At 40.0% G+C, this 25,768-nt stretch overlaps 2 protein-coding genes across 7 annotated transcripts in view; one reads left to right on the top strand and one right to left on the bottom strand.

Annotated features, from left to right (window-relative positions):
* Nucleotides 1–9,981, top strand: part of dtx1 (deltex 1, E3 ubiquitin ligase) — a 72,384-nt gene extending 62,403 nt beyond the window's left edge. For all 3 annotated transcript variants that reach the window (XM_047380189.1, XM_047380187.1, XM_047380186.1), the window contains 5 exons: nt 3,118–3,179; nt 3,319–3,477; nt 4,496–4,657; nt 5,562–5,651; nt 6,565–9,981. In XM_047380189.1, coding sequence (XP_047236145.1) covers nt 3,118–3,179; nt 3,319–3,477; nt 4,496–4,657; nt 5,562–5,651; nt 6,565–6,789 — 698 coding nt within the window. In that variant the 3' untranslated portion in view covers nt 6,790–9,981. The remainder of the gene's footprint in view (nt 1–3,117; nt 3,180–3,318; nt 3,478–4,495; nt 4,658–5,561; nt 5,652–6,564) is intronic.
* Nucleotides 9,982–11,782: 1,801 nt separating this feature from the next.
* LOC124877734 (rasGAP-activating-like protein 1) overlaps nt 11,783–25,768 on the bottom strand; it is a 39,121-nt gene continuing 25,135 nt past the window's right edge. The window contains exons 15-21 of one of the 4 annotated variants that reach the window (XM_047381176.1): nt 23,273–23,417; nt 22,582–22,754; nt 20,338–20,475; nt 20,004–20,142; nt 18,913–19,027; nt 18,613–18,692; nt 11,783–18,456 (exon numbers count right to left, since the gene is read on the bottom strand). In XM_047381176.1, the coding sequence (XP_047237132.1) occupies nt 18,308–18,456; nt 18,613–18,692; nt 18,913–19,027; nt 20,004–20,142; nt 20,338–20,475; nt 22,582–22,754; nt 23,273–23,417 (939 nt within the window). In that variant the 3' untranslated portion in view covers nt 11,783–18,307. Of the gene's footprint in view, nt 18,457–18,612; nt 18,693–18,911; nt 19,034–20,003; nt 20,143–20,337; nt 20,476–22,581; nt 22,755–23,272; nt 23,418–25,768 lie in introns of those variants that run through there. The other 3 variants (XM_047381174.1, XM_047381175.1, XM_047381177.1) reach the window with 3 other exon arrangements.

The following is a 25,768-nucleotide window of genomic DNA, read 5'->3' as shown; positions in this document are numbered from 1 at the left end:
AGAGTGCATGGCATAATAAATGCATAATGAAAATGGGTCGGCGTTGAGTCTTTCAGCAGGAAAATTATTTAATACTTAGTGCTTCATTAACAGAAATGGTTCATCAAACACAAAATCAACTTTGTCCCATGAGCACCTCAGACCTGAGTCTTATAGAAAACCTGTCAGAAGAGCTGATGAGCATAGAAGATAAAAGAGAACCTAAGACTCTGTAAGATTGAGAGAGATTTAGAAGGGATGTACAAAGTTTAGTTAATTTAGCACCATAAAATACACAAACAGGTAGTTAGAAACAATTAGCATGTTGCAGAGAGAGAGGCAGAAATTTCAAGGAGCTTATTTAAAGCGTCCAACCAAATAACAATATTTTGAATTAATACAAGTATGACAACATTATAGGTAATTGGAAAATTAATAACAAAAAACATGCAAATCACTGTCATACCAAATATGAGCAACAAAACTATTTAATTTAGTAAATATATCTATTTTATGAGTTGCAACTGTTATCGAGTGTTAGTGTATGCAATATCACACCCAAAAAGGACTGCTTGAACAGAATATTTGGTAGGATACTATGTGTCAAGTGTCCAGCATTCACGCTCTGCATATTTGAATGGAAACATTTGAAACATACCTTTTCATGCCCTCAATGACTGGTGTGTGTGTGTGTGTGTGTGTGTGTGTGTGTGTGTGTGTGTGTGTGTGTGTGTGTGTGTGTGTGTGTGTGTGTGTGTGTGTGTGTGTGTGTGTGTATACAAATACTTTTGGCAATACAGTGTGTGTGTGGATATATATATATAAATATATATATATATTGTATTGCCAAAAGTATTTGTCTGTCTACTTTTACATGTAAATGAACTTTGATGACATCCTATTCTTAATCTATAAAATCCAGTTTCTCCATGTACTCACCATTCCCAGCAGCAACTTGAACTATTCTGTAAACATCTTCCACAAGATTTAGGAGTGTGTTCATAGATGAGAAAACCAGAATTTCAGCCTCCACTCTAATTCATCCCAAATGTGTTCAAGAAGATTGAGGTCAAGAATCTGAGCAGGCCATTCAATTTCTCCACAATATAGTGTATATTTCCCAACAAGAGTTTTAGTCCCCTGTTAAATTATTGTTCTGGAGTAAAAGGTTGGATTTTTTTTTTTTTTACACTTACAATTTTTTTTTACTTTTTTTTTTACATTTAATAACAAGCCATGGTTTACTCCACATCTCAGGAACCTGCGCAGGGATAATGAAGAAGCTCACAGCTGTGGAGGTTGGGCGCGGTACAGGCAGGCCAGGAACAAACTAACAAAGGAGATCAAAGTAGCCAAGAGAAGCTACAGTGAGAAGCTGAAGAACAGCCTTTCTACTGGTGATACCTCGGCTGTATGGACTGGTCTGAGAAACCTGAGGGCCTATAGGAGCACCCCCACCCATCCTGAACAGAATCCTCGCCTGGCGAACCGTCTGAATGGCTTCTACTGCAGACATGACAAGAAGCCATTCACTCCTCAAACCATCTCCTCCACATCCCATTCAGGAACAAATTCTTCCCATAAAGCAACCAACCCCCCACTATCAGATCCTCTGCCTGCACTAAAGATCTCTGAGGAAGATGTAAATAGGGCCTTTCAGCGCATGAAAACAAAGAAAGCTGGAGGACCTGATAACATCACCCCATCATGCTTGAAAGCCTGTGCAAATCAACTCGCTCCGATCTTCACCCGGATCTTCAACAAGTCACTGGAGAAATGGGAGGTCCCCTCCTGCTTCAAACGATCCACCATCATCCCGGTGCCCAAGAAACCCACCATCCTAGGATTAAATGACTACAGGCCCGTAGCCCTGACGTCTGTGGTCATGAAATCCTTTGAGCGGCTGGTGTTGAAGCACCTGAAAGACATCACAGGCCCCCTGCTGGACCCCCTGCAGTTTGCTTACCAAGCAAACAGGTCGGCAGATGATGCTGTTAACTTAGGTCTACACTTCATCCTGCAACACCTCGACCGTCCAGGGACGTACGCCAGGATCCTGTTTGTAGACTTCAGCTCGGCCTTCAACACCATCATACCAGACATCCTCCACCAGAAGCTCACCCAGTTCAACGTCCCAGCCTCCACCTGTCAGTGGATCAACAGCTTCCTGACAGACTGACAGCAGCAGGTGAGACTGGGGAGCATCTTCTCCCGCACCAGATCAATAAGTACTGGTGCCCCCCAGGGGTGTGTTCTATCCCCACTCCTCTTCTTCCTGTACACAAATGACTGCACCTCAGCAGACATGTCCTTGAACTCAACCCACTCAAGACTGTGGAAATGGTGGTGGACATTCGGAGAACATCACCCCCATAGACCCCCCTCACCATCCTCAACAACACCGTGTCGGCTGTGGACCACTTCAGGTTCTTAGGAACCACCATCTCTGAGGACCTGAGATAGTCTTCACACATAGACACTGTTTGAAAGAAGGCCCAGCAGAGACTGTACTTCCTGAGGCAACTCAAGAAGTTCAACCTTCCACAGGAGCTGCTGGTCATCTTCTACACTGCCATCATTCAATCTGTACTGTCTTCATCCATCTCAGTGTGGTTTGGCTCATCCACAAAACAGGACAGGTCCAGACTGCAATGAATAATCAGGTCTGCAGAGAGAATAATCAGGGCTGACCTTCCCTCCATCCAGGACTTATACAGGTCTAGGGTCAAGAAAAGAGCTGCTAAAATCTTTGCAGACCCCACACAACCTTCAGGCCACCGCTACAGAGCAATGTTTGCTAAAACCAGCCGCCACAGAGACAGTTGCTTCCCCCAGGCTGTTTCTCTGATGAACATTTAATAAAGTACCAAACAACATCATACTGAAGTTGCAAATCCACCTTTGTATATATGTATATTTAAGGACATAAAGATATATGCATAAACATATCTTATAACGCATTAAACAAAAAAAAACCCGGGGAGCAAAGTGTACCCGAGTCAAAATCCTTGTTTGTATGTACGAACCTGGCAATAAAGCTGATTCTGATTCTGATTTTCGGTGTGAGTTTATGACACCATATTTAAGGTATTCAGGTTTCTTGGATGATAACCTCTTTCTGTTTGATTTCATAACAAGGAAAAAACCCAGAAGACGTTGTCCGAAGATACACAGAGAAGATTAAAGTGGTGCCAGATGAGGTAAGGACAAATACAGGAGGAAAAAGTTTTGTATCCACCAACAGATGCAATCTGTCACTATTCAGCATCCTAACTGGGTGTGAAAGAGCTATACACACACAGTCATGGCAGCAGAAGTATCTCTGATTGGTTGTTCCAGGACTGTACCATCTGCATGGAAAGGCTGGTGATGTCGTCAGGCTATGAAGGCGTCCTGCAGCACAAAGGCATCAAGCCAGAGCTGGTGGGAAAACTTGGCAAATGTGGTCACATGTACCATCTGCTGTGCCTGGTGGCCATGTACAACAATGGCAATAAGGTGGGTAAAAGCTTTTGAGCCAGACGCTGTTATGATGTCGCTCCAGGCTCAAATAAACCTTGCGATATCTTACAGCTTGACTAGTTCTCATGACAGTGGTAGATTATCATGCCACGATACTTGCACTATCATCAGAGCAGTCTTAAATGTCTATTATTTTATTTCACCTCTTTTAAAAGATGACTCCATGATGGTATTTACATAAGAGTGCCCCTGAGGTTCAGACTTTAAAATAAAACTATACTTCAGTTGTCTTTTTATTGGATTTGGTATGTAAAAAACCACATCATCATCCTGGACAATTTTATCATACTGGGTTTATTATAAGGTACATATTACAACACAAAACCCTGAACATCGGTAAATGACAGGCAGTTTCAAATGTGCTTCTTTAGAGCATCTTTAGACAAATATGACCCAGGAAATTTTACAAAAAGTGTTTTTAAATGATACATTGATTTATTAAGAAGAAAAAACTACACAAAACTTTAAAAAAAAGAAATTGCCCATCTTGTTAAATCATGAAGTAACTGTGATTAATTTTGTTTTTGTTTAATTTGACAAGCAACCCCTGGTTGAAAACTGTCAGACCTCTAGAATCAATAAAACCCTTGAACAGATGACAACATGAAAGTAGGCTAAAAGATCTTAAACAAGCTTATTGTTTATTTGTTGAAGATTTAGTACTCTTTTTTTCACCCAGTGTGCTGCAACAGGTGGGGGAGAGGAAGCAAATGGAGAAAACTGGCCCATGCCCGGTGTATGTTGCCATGTCAACCTCTCTCACACTAAACAAACTGAGTTGATTCACTTTAAATACAAAGTTATTGATTTTCTCTAGCTTTAAATTTATGACTATGGTTTTTATCATAAATTGCATTTTCTTTCCATCAGAAATCTTAGTAAGTTTGTTTAGACTGTTAAATGTATTCTTAGTTAAAACCTTTAACTGACGCACTGGTAGCAGTCATTATCGTGTGACTGTGTAATTACCATAAACCTGTTTTCTTTGCATCAGGACGGCAGCCTACAGTGTGCAACATGTAAAACCATCTATGGGGAGAAAACAGGCACCCAGCCCCCTGGGAAGATGGAGTACCACGTCATCCCCCACTCTCTACCTGGCTACTCAGACTGCAAAACCATCCGCATCGTGTATGACATCCCCGCCGGGATCCAGGTGAGATCCGTCTCATTTCATCAAATCCATCACAGCTGTCTCTGTGCATCAATCTACTGTCTATCCCCTTCTTAATCTGTGGGCTCTTTACAACCGCTTATCCGCTTAATTTTGCCAGACGGGTATTTGTGCAGAAAGGTGAAGTGTTGGAGCATGGGAGAAACAATTTTCTTGGACGGAGGGTTTGGTTTTTCTTTTGCCATGTACAGTCCCAGTCTAAGCCGAAAACAAGAGTGCTGCGTATTTTATCCAGACTGCTGAGATTAGCATTAATGGAGACAATAAATTGACCTTTTTCTTCCACCAGCAGAGAAGCCTTAGTGTCCCCAGCGTCAGAATACTTGAGGTCATGACCACTCTGGTCAGCAAAGCAGCACAATTCATCATTAGCAGGGACGATACTGAAGGTCTGCTGATTTTCTTCGTGCCCTCTCATTTCTCACTCTGCTATCTGCAGATCCTGTTAGTTTTTAGTAGATTTCAAACTTGAGAACAACATGACAATAATATTAAGTCATTCTGTTATTGTTATGTCTGTACTGTAATAAAAGCAGAATGAAATGTTAAGGAAGTAATAAGGAAGATAATTATCATTCTCTAAATATAGATATAACCAGGTTTTAGGAAACGTGTTTGGATTATAGAATTGTATATTTCTGCCTTTATCAATCTGATGTCACAATTTTATTTCCACGTGGGGGGCCTTGAAATAGCCTTTCTGAAACAGGCTTATTAAATATATTTAAGCATTTTTACTATATCATCTCTCTCAAAAGGCCTTTTAAGCAATGCCAATAATAAAGCTTGTCCTGTGGGTGTGTGGAAATTTTCAACACAGTTAAGCAGTATTTGATCTGAGGAGAGTGTGTAAAAATTTGTTTTTTGTTCTTCACATTTTCGGCAGACCAATGAGCACCCCAACCCTGGCAAGAAGTTCAGTGCGAGAGGATTCCCTCGACACTGCTACCTCCCTGACAACGAGAAAGGCAGGAGGGTGAGCTTCAGTCCCAGAAAGCAAACACGCTGTACAGAAATGCACCCAGCACACATTTTTTGTGGCCAATTTTCAATCAAAGGTTTTGTAAAATCACTGATGTGCCAATACAGCTCTGCAGTTAAACAGAATTCAAACATTATTTGAAAACAGAGATGGCATGATTACAGAGTTGGCATATTAAATGTTCTTTCCTATTGATTAGCACCATTAGCACAGTGAGCATTACTAACAGCAGTCCCTGTGTGTTCCCTGGAAAGTTCGAAGATAACTAAAACAGATTTCTAAGAAATTGCCAACATTTCCAAATCCAGTATGTCCACTGACAGACAAGGTTGGACTCTTTAAAAGGATAAAACACATCAACCTTGCTTTAACATGCTCGGCTTGCTGTAATCTACTGACGTTTAGCTCTTTGTTTTAGTAACCTGAATGAATCTCCAGAGGCAGACATCTCTTTTTCATACCTAAAAAGGTATGAAACATACAAATTGGAAAAATATGACATAGTGAAGGAAAAAGAATTACCCACAACCGCCAAAGTCTAGCTCTGTGTTGTAGTGCCTTGAATGAACAGCCAACATACTTCTGTGGAAATATGCTTTTCTTCAGAGAAGCTTCTTACTAATTTTGTTCTTCCCCTGACTTTGGGCCTTTTTCTTTGTAACTACTTTCAATCTATGCACTGTTGTTGCATATAAATGTAATGCATTCACCCATTGGAGAAAAAAAGGTCAGATATTTTGTTCCTGAGTGGTCGATCGGCAGTTGGCGCAGGGAGAGTATAAAGCCATCTGATTCGAGTCACTGAAGGATTTCTCGATTCATCTCTAATACTATACATAATTTGTTCTTAACCTTTATGTCCAAGGTAGGATTTATAGAACTCTTCGTCTCTTTTCTGAATCTCCAGGTACTAAAGCTGCTCATTATGGCTTGGGACCGCCGCCTCATCTTCACTATTGGCACATCTAGCACCACAGGAGAGTCAGACACGGTCGTGTGGAACGAGATTCACCACAAGACAGAGTTTGGCTCCAACCTGACAGGCCACGGCTACCCTGACCCCAACTACTTGGACAATGTCTTGACAGAGCTGTCAGCCCAGGGTGTTGGAGAGGACAATCTGAAGGACTGACGGCCAGCAACACAGTCCAGCATTCTTCAGAAAACAGGGACAGTGCATGATCGGCCAGCATACGTTTGACAACTCCTTAACAGCTTACAACCTGAAACGTTATTCAGAAGTGGCTGAATGAGAGCAATAGAAGCAGAAACCAATGGTTCAGATTTATGTTTGATCTCCACCCAGCTGTTTCTTGAACCATGCCTTCAGGATATTGAGTCCAGGATGAGCTCCCTCTCATGGGGATGAGGATGTAAGAATGATTTTATATTCATGTTGGAAGCTGCAATTTCTATGTAACTCCTTTTGAACTTAAAACCTCTAAACGCTCTACAGTTAAGAGTTGAATGGTCAGGGTCTATATCAGACATATTTGAAAGGCTAAGCTCTTGAATGCATGACTCCGACTAACGCTGCATAATGAATATTGAGCAAAAAACTACAGCAGGGCAAGGAGACACCGGATCAGTTGTTGCCTGAAATAACAAGGGGAATTTTGGGAGCGAATTTTAACTATAAAAGTTATTAGAATTTTCTTCTGCTTTGCCCTTTTGATTTTACAATTAACATTTGCCCTGTTACAAGTACAGCGCCTTGCAAAAGTATTCACACCCCCTGTCACATTATAACCCCAAACCTAAGTGTATTCTATCGGGTTTTGTGTGATAGACTCACGCAAAATACTGCGTAGTTACGTTAATGGGAAAATTCTGGTATTCCACATGGTTTTCAAAATCTTTTACAAATAACCTCCTTTTTCTGTAAATGCAGCAAGTGTTATGGGGTATATCTCTACCTGCTTTACACATCTAGAGATCAGAGGAATTGGTTGCACAGCATAAATGAACATGAATTTTCATTCTCCATTGGATTTAGTTTTGAACTTTGACCGGACTAATCCAACACATTAAAAATACATCCATTCCCAAAGCATGATGCTGCCACCACCTTGTTTCACTTTGGGGATGGTATGTTCAGGATGATGGGCAGTGTTAGTTTTCTGCCACACATAGTTTTGCATCTACTGTAAGCCAAAAAGTTTAATTTTAGTCTGGTTAGACTAGAGCTCCTTCTTTAATGGTTGCTGTGTCATTGCTTATTTCCCTGTCAAAGACCCGATCAGTAGAGTGACTTATAGTTGTTGCGTCAACATATTCTTTCTCCTGAACAGTGGATCTCTGCAGGTCGTCCAGAGTTACCATAGCCCTCTTGGCTCTTTGACTGATTTAAGCTTTGCCCATCCTTGCCCAGCCCGTTAGTTTAGGTGAAGGGTCAGGTCTAGGTGGGTTTCCACTCATGACAAGGATGGCAGATTGAACAGTGCTCCATGCCAAAGGATATTGTTTTATAATCTAACCCTGCTTTAAACTTCTCCACATCTTTCTCCCTGACCTGTCTGCTGTGTTCATTGGTCTTCTTAATGATCTTTGTTCACTAATGTTCTGTTTCAAACCTCAGATGCCTTCACAGAATAGCTGGATTTACAGTAAGATTAAACTGAACCCAGGCGGACTTCATTTACTATTTAGATTATCTGTGAAGACAGTTGGTTACAATGTGTTTTATTTAGAGGTATCAAAGGGGCTGATTACAAAAGCACAGCTCATTTTTACATTTTCAAGTGCAAAAACATTTGAAAATCATTTAGAATGTTCCTACTACTTCACATATTTGTGATACTTTTAGTTCATCTGCACTAAAGAAATCTAAGTAAAACACATGTTTGTGGTTGTAATGTGACAACCTGTGAAAAAGATCAAGGGGTGCAAATACTTATTCAGTACTGTTTTTCGAACTGGCTGGGCAATTTCTAAGGTAAAGATCTCAGCTTTGGGGATACTATTTAAGGTTATGCTGGCATTTTTAACTTTCATTTATATTTGTTAACTAGTAAGTGTCTTGCAAAATGTTTATATTTCCAAAAGCAAAAGACTCAAAAGTATATTTTGAATGGTTACCTGTGTAGACAGATAGTTGATACAGACTGTTAGGGGGGTCTGTTAACAGCATCTAACATGGTGTTGTGAGCTGACATGCCGAGGTTGTGCAGCAGAATTTACTCGAAGGTTAAACTCATTTGTTTCATTGGCATGTCGATGAGGCTGACCTCTGTGAATGGAAAGCCTGCTTTATTATTCCCAATTGTTGAAACTTCCCCAGCTGTTGTTCCAATCCATCATGGGAGGAGCAAGTGCGCAGTCGCCTGCTGTGCGGCATTGCAGTGCTGGTTTAAGTCCTTGAGTGGAAAAGCTGAGTGCCCAGATGGACGTTCCTCTCTCAGACACCAATGATTTTCCTTTCGGAGCTCCATCATTGGGCAGCGCTCCTGCTCTTGTGAGCCCTGCTTGCTGTTGCACGGCATACTGAGCTCAACAGCCTGTATAGCGAGCAGTGAAACATTTCATTTCCTGAGTGAGCTCTTGCAGAGTTGTTTTGGCTGATCTTGACATATGGCTTCGACCTAGCTTCTTGTCGGCTGTTGAGTTCTTTGTTTAAAGAGGGGTGCAAAATTTTATCTTGTATATTGGCAGAGAAGGTATTTTGTCTTGCATACTCAAGAGTTAACTCAGATTTAATGTCCTTGAGCCTACAATTCTTAAGGTCCGTCTGCTGTTTCTTTGCAGCCTATTGGTGGATAATTCTCCTGAAAGTATCTGATCAATTTTAATGAGTTTGGCTGCTGGTAAAACGTTTTATTGGGGTGCAACCAGCTGTGGGCTGAATCATAGTCTTCCATAGCATCTTGAGGCAACCTTTTGTTTGTTGAATCAGTCTTTATTTTATTTTATTTTATTTTAGAAGATGTCAAAAATTGTCCTTTAAGTTGATGTTTATAAACTGGCTTGCAATGCTTTAAAAAAAAATATGTATATGTATGATATATAATTGCAGATGTGATATACCTTTAACTTAAAGCTCAGTTTGAGTCGGTGGCGTAAGCTTAGTTTATTTTTATACTCTTCTATATATAAAAACAAAAGATTGTCCCACATGTTTATATTCAGGCACATGTCAAAATGGATTCTGGCAAAACATTTGTCAGTTTGTCAGGGACTGAAACATGTATGACTTGTCATAAGCATTGTATATTACAAGTAGTGTTAGAAAGCAGCTGTCGTTACCTTAATGTAGAATCTGTGTTGCAGATTGCCTGTTGGACACCAGTAAAGTCAATAAATTGACTTTTATTATTGATGAGGGTTACATTAGCAGCATGAAGATGTGTTTTTTTCCCACCACTCTCTGATGTTCTTTTACCTGTCCAGAACTTGAGATCCGTTCTGTGAAGTTTGAAGGGGAAAAATGCCTGGGTTAACCTGCAGGTATATACATACAGTACAGACCAAAGGTTTGGACACACCTTCTCATTCAAAGAGTTTTCTTCATTTTCATGACTATGAATATTGTAGCTTCACATTGAAGGCATCAAAACTATGAATTAACACATGTGGAATTATATACTGAACAAAAAGTGTGAAACAACTGAAAATATGTCTTATATTCTAGGTTCTTCAAAGTAGCCACCTTTTGCTTTGATTACTGCTCCACACACTCTTGGTATTCTGTTGATGAGCTTCAAGAGGAAGTCACCTGAAGTGGTTTTCCAACAGTCTTGAAGGAGTTCCCAGAGATGCTTAGCACTTGTTGGCCCTTTTGCCTTTACTCTGCGGTCCAGCTCACCCCAAACCATCTCAATTAAGTTCAGGTCCGGTGACTGTAGAGGCCAGGTCATCTGGCGCAGCACCCCATCACTCTCCTTCTTGGTCAAATAGCCCTTACACAGCCTGGAGGTGTGTTTGGGGTCATTGTCCTGTTGAAAAATAAATGATGGTCCAACTAAACGCAAACCGGATGGAATAGCATGCTGCTGCAAGATGCTGTGGTAGCCATGTTGGTTCAGTATGTCTTCAATTTTGAATAAATCCCCAACAGTGTCGCCAGCAAAGCACCCCCACACCATCACACCTCCTCCTCCATGCTTCACGGTGGGAACCAGGCATGAAGAGTCCATCCGTTCACCTCTTCTGCGCCGCACAAAAACACGGTGGTTGGAACCAAAGATCTCAAACTTTGACTCATCAGGCCAAAGCACAGATTTCCACTGGTCTAATGTCCATTCCTTGTGTTCTTTAGCCCAAACAAGTCTCTTCTGCTTGTTGCCTGTCCTCAGCAGTGGTTTCCTAGCAGCTATTTTACCATGAAGGCCTGATTCACACAGTCTCCTCTTAACAGTTGTTCTAGAGATGTGTCTGCTGCTAGAACTCTGTGTGGCATTGACCTGTTCTCTAATCTGAGCTGCTGTTAACCTGCGATTTCTGTGTACTGTATCCACCTCCTGCACAACACAACTGAGGCTCCCAACCCCATTTATGAGGCTTGAAATCCCACTTATTGAACCTGACAGGGCACACCTGTGAAGTGAAAACCATTTCAGGTGACTACCTCTTGAAGCTCATCAACAGAATGCCAAGAGTGTGCGGAGCAGTAATCAAAGCAAAAGGTGGCTACTTTGAAGAACCTAGAACATAAGACATATTTTCAGTTGTTTCACACTTTTTTGTTCAGTATATCATTCCACATGTGTTAATTCATAGTTTTGATGCCTTCATTGTGAAGCTACATTATTCATAGTCATGAAAATAAAGAAAACTCTTTGAATGAGAAGGTGTGTCCAAACATTTGGTCTGTACTGTATGTCAGGATTTTTTTTAGTAAACCGAAACATTAGACCTGGAAGGTTCAGTAAACCCAATGAAAGACCATAAAAACAAAGAGGTATGGAAGCATGGAAGCAGTAATATTTCCAAAGTATCAAATAATGAAACTAAAACATGCTGATTTTCTAAGAAGTTCATTTATATTTTAAATGAAATGGGAAAATCATCTCCCTCCCCACTTTTTGGTACCCTGGGTAAAGATGTGATGAAAAGCTTTGAAAATGAATTCTTCTTTTACTGCAGTTGCATAGTTCCACCCAAAAAAAGTAAAAAAAAAATTTTTTAAAAAAGTGAAATTTTCTGTGAAGTGTTTTCTATTTATTTTTTTTACAAAATTGCAGGCTGCACATTAACACAGTCGTGGCCTAGTGGTTAGAGCAGGAGATTTGTGTTCCGGAGGGGACACATGGGGCCAGGTTTGTATCCCACAGATTGCCACTCTGGCTCCCTGAGCAAGACCTTTAGCCCCAGAATGCTCCCTGGGCGCCGCACAATGGCAGCCCACTGCTCCCTGTAAGGGTTGGGTTAAGTGCAGAGGACAAATTTTGTTGTAATGTACATGTACAATAACCAATAAAGATGATTATTGTTAGTGTGCATCATCACTTTTTGAAATACCAGGACATTTTAAATAAAAACCTAAATTACTCTGCTTAAAAACTAAAAATGGGTCACCTTTGGATCATTTCGATTATGATCCACGAATAGTTTTTTCTTCCATGGCCATGTCAGTTCATGGATCTAAATCATATAGAAAACTTGTGAGGAGAACTCAAGAGAGCTTTAGAAGAAATCCAGGATCTTGAATGATCTATAGCAGGGGTGTCAAACTCCAGTCTTCGAGGCCCGCTGTCCTGGATCTTTTTGATGTGTCCTAAGTCCAACAGAACTGAACCAAAGGACTGAATTACCTCCTCATTTACCCAGATTCTACAGAGTCATGCTACTGACCTAATAATTATTTTCAGGTGTGTTGACAAAGAGACACATCTAAACGTTGCAGGACACTGGCCCTGGAGGACCGGAGTTGGACACCTGTGAAGTAGGGAGACTGCAAAGAGGGCCAGTGATCCTTGTCCTTAGAACATGACTAGGGGCAGTTCTGTTGGCAAAAGGGTATTACGCAAAGTATCAGCAGCAGGGGTGCAAGCAGGTGTGGCACAGGTGCCTTTGTTATAAACAATAATTTCTTAGAATTTTTGTTTCCATCTATATAAATTTACACAAATTAAAGGTTGATTTTCTCTTTTTATTTTCAGTATGAGATTATGCTGAAAATTCTCCATAAAAGATTAACTTCACACATCTTTACCAGGTGTGCCAATAAGTGGGTACGGTCCTGTAGTGGCACAAATTTCGAACAAAATCCACGCAAGGTTGTGCAGAGTTGCAACTTCATCAAAACAGCATACCTAAGGTCAGTTTTTGACTGCTTGATGCAAAACATTTGGGAAAGGTGCAAGTTTCCTTTTCTTGGTCATTGTGCAAAACCTAAAAATGGTAAAAATGATATGATGGATCAAACAGAATAATGTTCAGTGTAAAATGTGGTGAGTTATGGGAAACTGGCAGAATATCTCTAAACCTTCATATTAAATGTGAACTAAAAGGAGTCTGTATGTTATAAGCTGTTTCGACTGTCCCCACAGCCAAAAACATCAGCTTTCAATGGTTTGAAAAATATATTTTTTCAGCCAATATTTCACCCAGTTGTCAGGTAATATTTGGTGTTATCTGTTTAAACTTAAATTTCCATCTTTCTTGTAAACAGAATGTGCTAAAGCAAACTTCCAAACCATTAAAATGTAATGTTTGACCCAGGTGTTAAAAACAATCACCATTCGGCCCATTCCAGGGTTCCTCCTTCACACCTTGCTGACACCCTTTTCTGAAAATGGGACAGCAGGAGAGAAAGCTTTCAATCAGGGATTTTCATTTCCTTTTTTCAATGTTGGATGAAGTTTCAGTGACACACAGAAAAGTATCTGCCTGAATAAAGAAGAGAGAGAAGGCTTTTATGCAATTTCCTATTTTTAAGCTCTAGCACTTGGCTTGTGTGTAGCAGGAAGGCAGATTTCTGGGTAATACGACAGTGGATGTTTTTCTTTATAGTTTGCCTACCTCCTGGTTAATGAGCAAAGGAGGCCTGAAGATGTTAATATGCTATGTATTTGAAAACATATATATTTTTATGTATTTTTTAATGATTGTCTCTGAAAGAAATCGTATGTCACATTACAGCTTCATTTTGTTTATTCATTTCATACCTTTCCATTTGAAGTGGAGTAAGTGATCAAATCTATTTGTCATAATATATTTACAGCTATACTCTCTTGTAGTGTCTGCTTCAAACTGTGGATATAGTTTTTTCTGTCTATGTCTGTGTGCGTGTGTGTGCTTGTGAGTGTGTGTGTGTGTGTGTGCTTGTGAGTGTGTGTGTGCTTGTGAGTGTGTGTGTGTGGCAGATAGGTGTCTAGTAGACAAAGATTAGGTTCATGTCCTTTCAAGATGCAGTAATATTCTCCTAGAGGTGCATGTCAACCAAACTGTAAGAGTATTGACAATGCATAGCTCTCTGTGTATCAAAACATCATAGTGTCTTTTGAAAAACATACCATGCAATTTTCTTTTTCTGGTGATTTACTAATTTCTTTGGTTAGTTAGAAAGATCTTATAGCCTCTATTGGTGATTTACAGGCACATCTATATAAATAAAAATATCATCTAAAGTGAATTTATTTCAGTTATTCACCAAGTGAAACATAAATATAGATTCATAATGCACATTCTGATATATTTCAAGTGTATATATTTTTCTTAATTTTTATTAATTTAACTTAAAACTAACGAAAAACTAAATTTCAGTTTCTCAGAAAATGTGAATATTGCAGAAGACCAAATTAGAAAATAATATCTAATACAGAAATGTTAGAACCATATTGTGGCCTACTCAATCATGGAGCAGACTGCTGATTTAACGGTTGTCCAACCGGTAGTCTTTGATGCTCACCACAAAAAGTCATTGCTAAAGAAGCTGTTTGCCATTATCCCACTTTATCCCACCACACAATGTTCAATTAAAACACTTGCATGCAGCACTTTGTGAACAAGCAGCTTCTTGAGCAATGATCTCTGTTGCTTATGCACCTTTTTCTTTTACATTTTTTCCTTTCACCCAATCATACATTAACATGCTTGCATACTGTGCTCTGTTAACACGTGGCTTCTATAGCAATTATCCTAGTTGCATGTCCCCCTTTTCCACCACACCCTTTTCTTCCACTCAACTTTCCATTATTAGGCTTGGATACAGCACCCTCTGAACAGTAAACTTTTGTGACTTCCCTTCCTTGGGATGCCTGACAATGACTGTCTGCTGGAAAACTGTCAACAGTTTTCCTTATGATTGTACAGGCCATAACATAACATTTTCTATACAACACAGTCTAATATGGATTTTACTTTTTAATTGAATTACAAAATAACATTTTGATGATATTCTAATTTATTGAGATGCACCTGTTTGAGGCAACAATGATTTTCTCTCCCACACTCTACAAACACAATACATTAGAATGTTTTCATACATTTAGGTGCCCATTTTAATAAATATTTTAAATGATCATTTACTGTGATTTGATTTAACCTTAAGCAGTGTGACATTAACAAAATGCAAGCTATTGAGAGACACTGATTAAACTATAAAGGGCTTCTTAATCAATCAGTCTTTATTGAATTGTGATGACCTTGTTGCATGTTTGTGTGTTCCTTGTGGAAAAAAATAAATAAATGTGCCCTTGGGGGCTCTGGGGGATTTCCGCACCCTGACTCTGACTCGTATTTTTTTTTCCATTCTGAATTACCACTCAGAGATGTGATGTGCTTTTACTTGGCCTGCTCCACAGACAGCTCTCTGCTCTGCTCTTTGTTCCATGGATTGAAATGAGCTTCGAGGGAGTCGCAGAAACGCCTCTCAGTGGTAGTAAATCTACTTTATGGTCATTTTTTTTGCTCTGACTGTCGGGGCTGTGGTTGCTGGAAATAAAAGTGAGCTCTGGGATCTGCTGGTTTCTGGATTCATTCATTCAATCCCCCCATTCGACACCAGCTTTCATTAGCACAGACCCAGCAGCTCCCTTCCCGGTTTATGGTTTTGATTAAATGATTCATTTGACCGATGGAGATGTGTGGAACCTATAAAGCTCTGAGTGCAATATGGTATCAGCAGCACAGTCACATAATTTGTTAATTCATGTATGGATAAATGTGGTTGCACTTAATTAGAACACAAGCCTGTCGACAAATTAACACGGCCATTTTATTTCTTTCTGTAGTACAATGGGTGAAGTCATTAATAATACAGGCATCCCCACACTTAAAAAACAAACCATTATTGTGTGTTTCAAAAAGATTTGAAGCTATGTGTTTTGTCTTTTCAATAAAGTGTATTCTGGATCTGAGAAAAACTCATCACTTGGAAAATAAATACATTTAATTTTCAAAAGCAGCAAATTCACTCAATTCAGGATAAAATAAAAAACTGCAGGTAAAAAGTTCTGTTACTTTTATTTGTTGAGGATAGACACAATCAACTGATCTTCAAAAGACATCACGTTAGTGTTATCTCTTATTTTATATTCAACACTTCAGTCCTGGGAAGAACTAAGAATCACGAAGGTTTGGGCAATCAGACATTGAAAGATCTCAGATAAGTTTAACTTTTTTTAAACTATGGCTTGTTTAGTGTAGAGTCTTCAGAAAATATATGCAAATTGTCAAAACTTGTTGAATCCTCCTGTATTCTGTGTTAACATGCAAATATATATAAGAAATCAAATTTTGAAATCATAAAATGTGACAATTTCTACTTTTCTGATCTTTTTAGGTCCACAGTTATTATAACGTTCAATGCAGGATGTGTTCTTATGATGTCTTGCAAGAGTATTTATATCCTTGAACTTTCCACATTTTGTCACAGTACAACCACAAACTTGTCAATTGAAACCTGACCACAAAGTAGCTCAAAACTAGGAACTCAAACATAAAAAAATGCAGTTTAATTCTTTTTTTTCAAAATCTTATAAGTGAGTCTTTTGTCTTCAGCCAGTTTTACTTTGATAACCCTAAATTAAGTCCAGCGCAACCAATTGTAATTTATTCTTGGTATAAATCCAGCTGTTCTTTGAAGACCTTAAAGGTTTGTTAGAGGAAGAAAATGGAAAGAGTATGGCACATCTGCTAACCTACCAAGACATGGCTGTCTAAACGAACAGGCCGGGCCGGTCCAATTTTTTATATGCTGACCTAGATGCAAAATGTGAGGGCTGGATTAAAACAAACACCACACCTATGCTAAAACATGGTGGTGGCAGCATTATGCTGTGGGGGATGCTCTTCTTCACTAGTGACAGAAAAGATTCTCAGAGAGTATGGGAAGATGGATGAAGCTGAATCCTGGACTATTGTGGAAGGAAATCTGTGTAAGCTGGCAAAAGCTTTGATATGGGTCGAGGGTCATTTTCTGGCTGGACAACAGCCCTAAACATACAGCCAGAGCTACAAGGGAGTGGCTTAGATTAAAGGATAATTATGTAATCAAATGGCCCAGTCAAAGTCCAGAACTAAATCCAACTGAGAATCTTAGACAAGATTTTAAACTTGATGTTCACAAATGCTCTCCCCTTGATGTGACCTGAGGACACACTTTATAGAGATTTCTTTGTAAAAACATTTCCTTTTCCTTCCACATTACGATTATGCACCACTTTGTGTTGGTCAACCAAATAAAATCCCAATAAAACACTTTAAGGTCTGTGGTTGTAATGAGGGAAAACGTTTTTTCCCCACATTTTGTCTTGGTACAACCACTAGCGTACGAATTGTATGAGGGTATGAATGCTTGGAATGAAAATAATTTAACATTAGTGAAAATAAATTCAACAATATCTGTACTTAAAAGTCAGCTTGCTTAGGTTTGTCAAAACTAATTTGGCATCTAAAACATAGCCCGACACTTGTAAGTGAAGTACATATTACCCATTCCAATTTTAGAATGGCAATATCACATGTAAGGACATAAATTAAAAAATGCAAAACAAATTACATCAGAGCTCAATTTATATGATCAAATGGCTGCAGCACCAAATAAAAGCTCGTTGTTTTGTATAAAGGGAAAAAAGCAGCGTGTAAGCAATACTAATTTTGCTCACAATACAGGCAGTGTTACGCTGAGCTTCAATTTAACATAATATCATTATGGAATGACCTGTGATGTTAAATTACTGCCACAAAGCGGGATTGGCAATAAACTCCCTTAATCAGGGTAACAAAACACGAGTCATAAATCACAAGTATCAAATCACCTTACATTTAGGTACTGTACATTACACATCAATGAGCCTTTTGCATAAAAATGTTTGAAGTCCTGTACAATATCTTGAAATATAAAGGTTTTTCACATTTCACAAGTGGATGCAAGCCATGCAACAGACTGCTCGTTATCTACAGAAAAAATATCACATCAGATCAGACGGCAAGGTCCCCTTCCTGTTTATTATCATGCATCGTCACCTTCCTTGTTGGTGGCATTCAGAAAGTACAGAAAAAGATTAAAAAGTGCCATAGTGTCCGCTGCTCATTACAGCTGGCACCAAAAGCTAGAGAAGGCCACAGTTTCTCCTCTGTGACAATCAGGAGAGTGTGTAGCTATTGCTGCCTCTTACTGGTCCCCCTCCTCTTTCTCTTCTTCCTCCAGCGTTTCCGCACACCCACCCCTCTTTCCAGGCATTAATAGATCAGAGGCCGTGTGCAGCCTAGGGATTCAGAATGACTCTGGTGGCATCCTCTTTTTCTCTCAGTTGGAAGGTGGCGTGAGCTTGTTCCAGATCCTCTATCACCACCAGCAGCCGAGCAGCGACACTCGTGCTAGGCTTTATCGGCTGAGTGTTGCATTCGGCCCCATCTAGGAAACAGAATTCGCGAAATAAGCCTTCCTTTTTCATTTATTTCTAAGAAATACAAAGCAATCATGGCGTTGAAATGCATATTCCTAACAGTGTCAATAAAAACCATCAAAATACATTGAACATTAATGGTCCTTCTATAATGAAAGTCTCACCTGGTTGAATATCAGGGTTTATCCTCTTTTCCTTATTGGTTGATGTCTGATCCGCGTCTTCCATCTCCAGGTATTTTTTCCTGCAGCATCAGTTACAATTTCGTCATATTATTTCACCTTTGCCTCTGGAAACTCTTCAGCCTTTTCATGTAGTGACAGATAAGATTTATGGCTCCCTGCACAGCTGAATATCAGCAGCAGCAGCAGCAGCAGAGCATTGCAATCCTGTGTGTGTGCAACATAGACCTCTAGTGACCGGTAAATGAGCTGCATCCAGGCTGATGAAATGCAGATACTGACCTGAGTTTGTCTCTGCCTTGGAGAAGTTGCTTGTATATCATCTGAGTCTCCACGTCGGGATCCAGCGGGTCGCTCCAGTCGCCCAGAGTCACAGCCGAGTGTGTTCTGCTGCAGCCTGTAACTGAACGCAGCCTTTTATTAAAGAGTAGTGCTCCACATGACAACTAACATCCCATCCAGGCACAAATCATAGTGTAAACACCAACAATACCCCTTTAATTTTGTACAGCACAGGGAAATGCCACTTAATAAATCTGAACATATTTAAGCAGAGCCAACAGGCTCAGTGTAATGGATTGTACGACACTATTGCTGCCAGAGATAACTCAAGAATGAAGCAGCAAAAAACACCAGAGCTATAAACTGAAGTGACAGACGTATTAAATATGGTTCACCTAAGCTCACCTACTCTCTGAGGTCAGCATCAAGTTAGTGAGAATGGATTGTATTTTTGTATTTTTGAGCTATTTGCAGACAGAACTCTTTACGGTGTCAGCCGGTAATGAGTGATTCAGAGCTTTGCACAGTATTCATACTCCTTGAACTTTTCAACATTTTACAACCACAAACATACATAGATGTTATTGAGATTTTATGTAAAAGATCAACACAAAGTAGTCTATCATGGTGAAGCTAAAGGAAAATATATTTTTATTATTGTTTTTACAAATAAAATGTTTGACCTCCATTTGTATTCAGAATCATTTTCTTTGATACCCCTAGATAAATAAATGCCTTCAGAAATAAAAAGAATCCAGCTCTGTGTGATTTATTCTAAGCATAAATACAGCTGTTCTGTGAAGGTTTGTTAGAGAACAGTCGCAAATAAACTGCACAAGTTCAAAAGCAGGGTTTAGGTTATAGAACCGTATTTCAAGCTTTGAATTTTTTATTTGTAAAAAGAAACTGTCATTTTTCATCCACCTCATAATAATGTGCAACTTAACGTGGCTCATAAAGTTGAAATAAAGACATTGAGGTGGTTGTAATGCCAAGCACCATATCTAAAATCATTCAAAGAAGTGGGTGGACAATCCTATCCTGAGTCCTCTTAGAATCTTGAATCTAAGAGTTCAAACGGCGGGATTCACCAGCACGGCCTGCCTGAAGGCAGCAGGTCCACTTGCCGCTGCGATGAATGCCCAGGTGAAAAGAAGGTAGCATGCGCTCATTGTAGATGCTGGCTTTTCTTATTGCAGACAGCCACTGGTTCAGCTCATTGACATTCTGCTAAGACAAAAACCTCACTCAGTTGTAGACAAAGAGAAAAAACTAATTTATTTCTGTTTTAGAACATGACTGTGATCAGGACTTTAGGAGGTGAGAACATGTTGAAGTGTAACTAATAAAGGGGTCGGTGAGGTTAGAAGCAAGATAAAGGGTAATGAATTAGATGGTGACTGGCTGGTACAGACACTAACGTACCTTGCACTGGATGTACATCGTGTTCAGCTTTCCATCGTTGTCCTGTGTAATGACCTGCATTACATTCTGCTGCTGAAAGGCATTCTCATCCACCCTCTCCACGGCACACACACGCTGAATTGGTATTGAGGAGCGCACCTGCAACAGTTCAGCCACAAACCGCTCCAACAATTAGCACATGCTAATAATGATGTATCACTCTTTTTCCCAAGGTGAGTTAAATTTTTGGTTTACTTGAAATAAAGCTGGCATGTGATCAAAAATGAATTAATAAAGTAGATTTTTTTTAGGGGCAGAAAAGCACAGAGAAAGGATGAGAAGATAAGATCAGTGTGGCAGCGCAGGCTACTTTAAAGTGTAAATCAGCCATTTCCAATGGGAGCTCGCTTCACTGAGAATGGAGTGCTCCAACCATGGAGGAAAGGGGCCAGGACATTGTCTGCGATCTGATTTGCAATGTTAGCATGAATATCCAGAGCCTTCAATTAACCCTCACCTTTTATTCTGGTCACACAAAGCAGGGACTGGCTCAAAGAGAGAGCTTTTTAAGGGGCTAGTCTGGGTTGTTCACAGCCATGTTTCTCTCTTTCGTTCTTATAGCCTCTGGATAATAAATAAGGGGCTATCATTATTACAAGGCTAGACTCTGCATGGTAATAGCTGTAATGATGATCTCACAAAAAAATCAAAACATGATGGGGGGGACTAAAAGGTTTCCTCATTTTCTCATTTCCTCCGTATTGAAAAATCTCTGTTCAAAGCTACAACCTGTAGGTAATTCATGACAATCCAGCTTCTAAAATTGATTACTCAGTTTCACATGTCTTTGACCTGGCAGATGAATAAAAGTTATTATTCTATTGGTAATTCTGTATTCCACCTGCTGTTAATTAACCCTTCAACACGAAACAATAAAAAACAACAGGCTATGGTTGATTCAAAGCAACCAGCAACACACATGCCTGATCTACAAACTGTACAGTTTTGCAACAATATTCATAGCCCTTCAACCTGACTCTATTTGTATCTTTTATGCATTTTATTGGAATTTTATTTCTTTATATATTCATATACACAGTTTTTTTACAAATACGGCGTGTACTTGTATTCAGCTCCCCTGAGTCAATACTTTGTAGAACCACCTTTTCCCTACAGTTACAGCTGCAAGTCTTTTGGGGTATGTCTTCACCAGCTCTGTGCATCTAGAGATAAAAAATTTGTCCAATGCTTCCCTGCAGAATAGCTCAGTCTCAGTGGTATAGGATGGAGATTGTCCATGATGAGGTTTGAACTTTGACTGGGCCATTCTAATGCATGAATGTGCTTTCATCTGATTCATTTCATCGGCTCCATGTTCAGGGTCATTGTCCAGCTAAGGTTAATCGCAGTCTCCAGTCTTTTGCAGCCTCTAACAGGTTTTCTTCTAAGATTGTCTTGTATTCAGCAACTTCTCATCAATTCTGACCAACTTTCCTGTCCCTGCTGAAAAAATGCACACCCATAGCATGATGCTGCCACCACCATGTTTCTGTGTTGGGATAGTGTGTTCATGGTTATCTAGTGTTAGTCTTCCATCAAACATAGATTTGCATTTAATGCAGTCTTTGTCTCATCTGTCCCGAGCACCTCCTTCCACATGTTTGCTTTGTCCTCTACGTGGTTTGTGGTACTTATGCATTTTCTTAACAATGGCTTCCTCTTGGCAGTTGTTTTTAGAGCTGCTCTTCCAGGGTTAGCAATAGCCTCTTGGCTGCTTCCCTGATTTATGCTCTCATGGCCCAGCCTGTGATTCTAGGTGGATGGCCAAGTCTTGGTAAGTTTACAGTTGAAGCATACTTTTTCCATTTTCGGATAATGGACTAAACAATATTCAATAATATGAGTTTTATAACCTAGCCTTGCTTTAACCTTCTACACAACTTTATCCCTGACCTGTCTTGTTGCTTGGTCTTCATAATGCTGTTTGTTCACTAATATTCTCTGATGAACAAACACAGACCAGACGGTTGATTGCACTAGATTGTATTTAGAGGTATAAGATTAAAGAGGCCTGAGTACAAATCCACACCAGATTTTTCAGATTTTTATAAAAAATTTGAAATCTAAGCATCATGTTTCCTTCCATTTTACAATTATGCTCTACTTTGTCCTAATGCAGTGACGTTTGTGGTTTTAGCATGACAAAGTGGATAAAAGTTTGAGGGAAATACTTTTGCAAGGCACTGTATGTTAGAATATACCAACCTGCCAATCAGAGGTCTTGGCATAGGACAAGGTCTCGCTAGTCAACCAGAAATAGCGTTTCTTGAAAGCAAAGCGGGACAGCAGCTGTGGTCCCTCTGCTTTGTGTTTGTGGAGGTATCCCTCCTTCACTGTCACTGAAGGCATGAACACTGCCCCCTGAGGCACCGCAGACACTGCAGCAAGAAAAGGAAAACACCATGTTCAGCCTGACAGGCACAAGGTGGTGCTATGTCATTAAACAGATAAGATCTAATTGTTTGGTGACAGTTAACATTTATTTTGTGAGCCATTCTTAGAGCATACCTGTATCTACCAAAAGACAACCACATAACAGGAATAACGAGTGTTCTGCTTTGTATAATCTAAAAATCTCCACCAAAAGAGCAATAAATGTCAAAATGGCATCGGAGAGAAAAGAAGGGGTGTGTGAAAAATTATATTTCACAAAGGGACGGGGTGGGGGGAGTGTTTAACCTCACTAACACATGGCTGAAATCAGCCAAGACGTGTTGGGTTTCCAGTGTTGTGTGTACAAATATTATCCCTTTTTCCAGACTTCCAGCTAGTTATGAATATTTCACTACAGGGCAACAGTATAGTCCTCATATCAGATGCTAGCAGCCCCTCTGACAGCTGGCTTGCTGCTGGTTGATTACGGGTTTAGTGGTGCACTCAGTGTTGTCTGCCTTACCGATGTCATGATCTATGTCGATCAGCTTATCCAGGAAGTCCTTGACAGAGGCCACACTGTGGAGGATGATGGGATGAAGAGGTGCCATCCACTGCTCCTTCCCATGACCCAGCTGAAGGCCCAGGTTGCCCACACTCTGCAATGCCTGGGGACCATAAACACACGATATGTGCTCTCTACTGACATCTTTCATCACATCAGAAATCCGCCCGCTGACAGCAGGTCTAAAAGTCAAAGATCAAAAGGGTCCCTGAGGCCAAGCGTGCTGTGAGGCCCTTTGTCTGGCCTACACCTGGCCCGGGGCAAGAAGGAAGCCCCTTTCTAAGGCCCTCTCTGATGCTTGCCTTTGAACCGCAAGCTGTTTGCTGCATATCTAGAGGTAAAAATAGCTCTTGCCGTCTCTGTAGCAAGCTCATGGCAACAGCATTTCAGCACCATGGACAGCAACTGCAAAGCCACTTGTAGGAGAGGATATGCGGTTTCCACAACTAACGAGTGATCATGACATGTGGTCCCTATTTTTAAAGATATGGTGGGTGTTGATTCAGGCAACACTGGTGGGTCTTTTTCATTTAAAGGTGTGGTTAGCTCTGTGTCACAGCGCTGTTGGTCTGTTAAAATCTATTTATGAAGCATGATATGATGCTGTATTTTTTTAACTTTATGAAAAAGTAAAACTCACTGCTCACTGCATCATTGCTGAAACAGCAGTTTGTGTTTTAAATGTATAGTTTAAATATCCCGTATTGCTAAAAATCTCAAAAGTGTAAATTGTCTTTGTATTTAGTACCCTGAATCTGTCATTTTTGAAACCGCTTCTCGCTGCAGTTACAGCTGCAAACGCTCATGTGTGTCTCTTGCAGCTTTGCACATCTAGAAACTGAAGTTTTCTGCTCATTCTTCTTTCAAAACAGCTCAAACTCAATCAGATTGGATGGAGAGCCTGTAATGGTTTTTTCTTCCAGGTTTGTTCTGCTTTAGCTCCATCCAGTCTGATCAGATTTGCTGTCCTGCTGAAGAAAAGCATCACCACAAGCTGCCACCACTTTCACATTGCAGACGGTATGGTCAGGATGGTGCAGTCTTAATTGGTAGGTTTGTGGTTGTGCCATACTCTTTTCATTTTTAGATGATGGACTTAAAAGAGCTATGTAAGATGATTAAAGCCTGGGTTAATGTTTAATGATTTTGTTATTTAGGGATGTCAGTAAACTTTTCAGATTGTTCTTTGTAAAAAAAAAAGAAAAAAGACTACTATATATCCTTTTTCTTCCACTTTATAGTTGATATGCTAGTTTATGTTTGTGGTTTTGAAGATGATGAAAATGTTTGAGGGATATAAATAGTTTTCTAAAGTACTGTAAACATGATTTGATCTTGTGTCCCTAAGCTTAGAAGTGTGAATTAGAAAAGCTGAGACATATTAAATCTTAACAATGATCACATGGTTGGAATATTTATCAATACAGGTCCTTCTCAAAATATTAGCATATTGTGATAAAGTTCATTATTTTCCATAATGTCATGATGGAAATTTAACATTCATATATTTTAGATTCATTGCACACTAACTGAAATATTTCAGGTCTTTTATTGTCTTAATACAGATGATTGTGGCATACAGCTCATGAAAACCCAAAATTCCTATCTTACAAAATTAGCATATTTCATCCGACCAATAAAAGAAAAGTGTTTTTAATACAAAAAACGTCAACCTTCAAATAATCATGTACAGTTATGCACTCAATACTTGGTCGGGAATCCTTTTGCAGAAATGACTGCTTCAGTGCGGCGTGGCATGGAGGCAATCAGCCTGTGGCACTGCTGAGGTCTTATGGAGGCCCAGGATGCTTCGATAGCGGCCTTTAGCTCATCCAGAGTGTTGGGTCTTGAGTCTCTCAACGTTCTCTTCACAATATCCCACAGATTCTCTATGGGGTTCAGGTCAGGAGAGTTGGCAGGCCAATTGAGCACAGTGATACCATGGTCAGTAAACCATTTACCAGTGGTTTTGGCACTGTGAGCAGATGCCAGGTCGTGCTGAAAAATGAAATCTTCATCTCCATAAAGCTTTTCAGCAGATGGAAGCATGAAGTGCTCCAAAATCTCCTGATAGCTAGCTGCATTGACCCTGCCCTTGATAAAACACAGTGGACCAACACCAGCAGCTGACACGGCACCCCAGACCATCACTGACTGTGGGTACTTGACACTGGACTTCTGGCATTTTAGCATTTCCTTCTCCCCAGTCTTCCTCCAGACTCTGGCACCTTGATTTCCGAATGACATGCAGAATTTGCTTTCATCCGAAAAAAGTACTTTGGACCACTGAGCAACAGTCCAGTGCTGCTTCTCTGTAGCCCAGGTCAGGTGCTTCTGCCGCTGTTTCTGGTTCAAAAGTGGCTTGACCTGGGGAATGCGGCACCTGTAGCCCATTTCCTGCACACGCCTGTGCACGGTGGCTCTGGATGTTTCTACTCCAGACTCAGTCCACTG

Source organism: Girardinichthys multiradiatus, chromosome 12 (assembly GCF_021462225.1).
Source record: "Girardinichthys multiradiatus isolate DD_20200921_A chromosome 12, DD_fGirMul_XY1, whole genome shotgun sequence".
Taxonomy (NCBI): domain Eukaryota; kingdom Metazoa; phylum Chordata; class Actinopteri; order Cyprinodontiformes; family Goodeidae; genus Girardinichthys; species Girardinichthys multiradiatus.
Note: the sequence above shows the minus strand (reverse complement) of the source record. Positions and strands in the feature narration are given on the sequence as shown.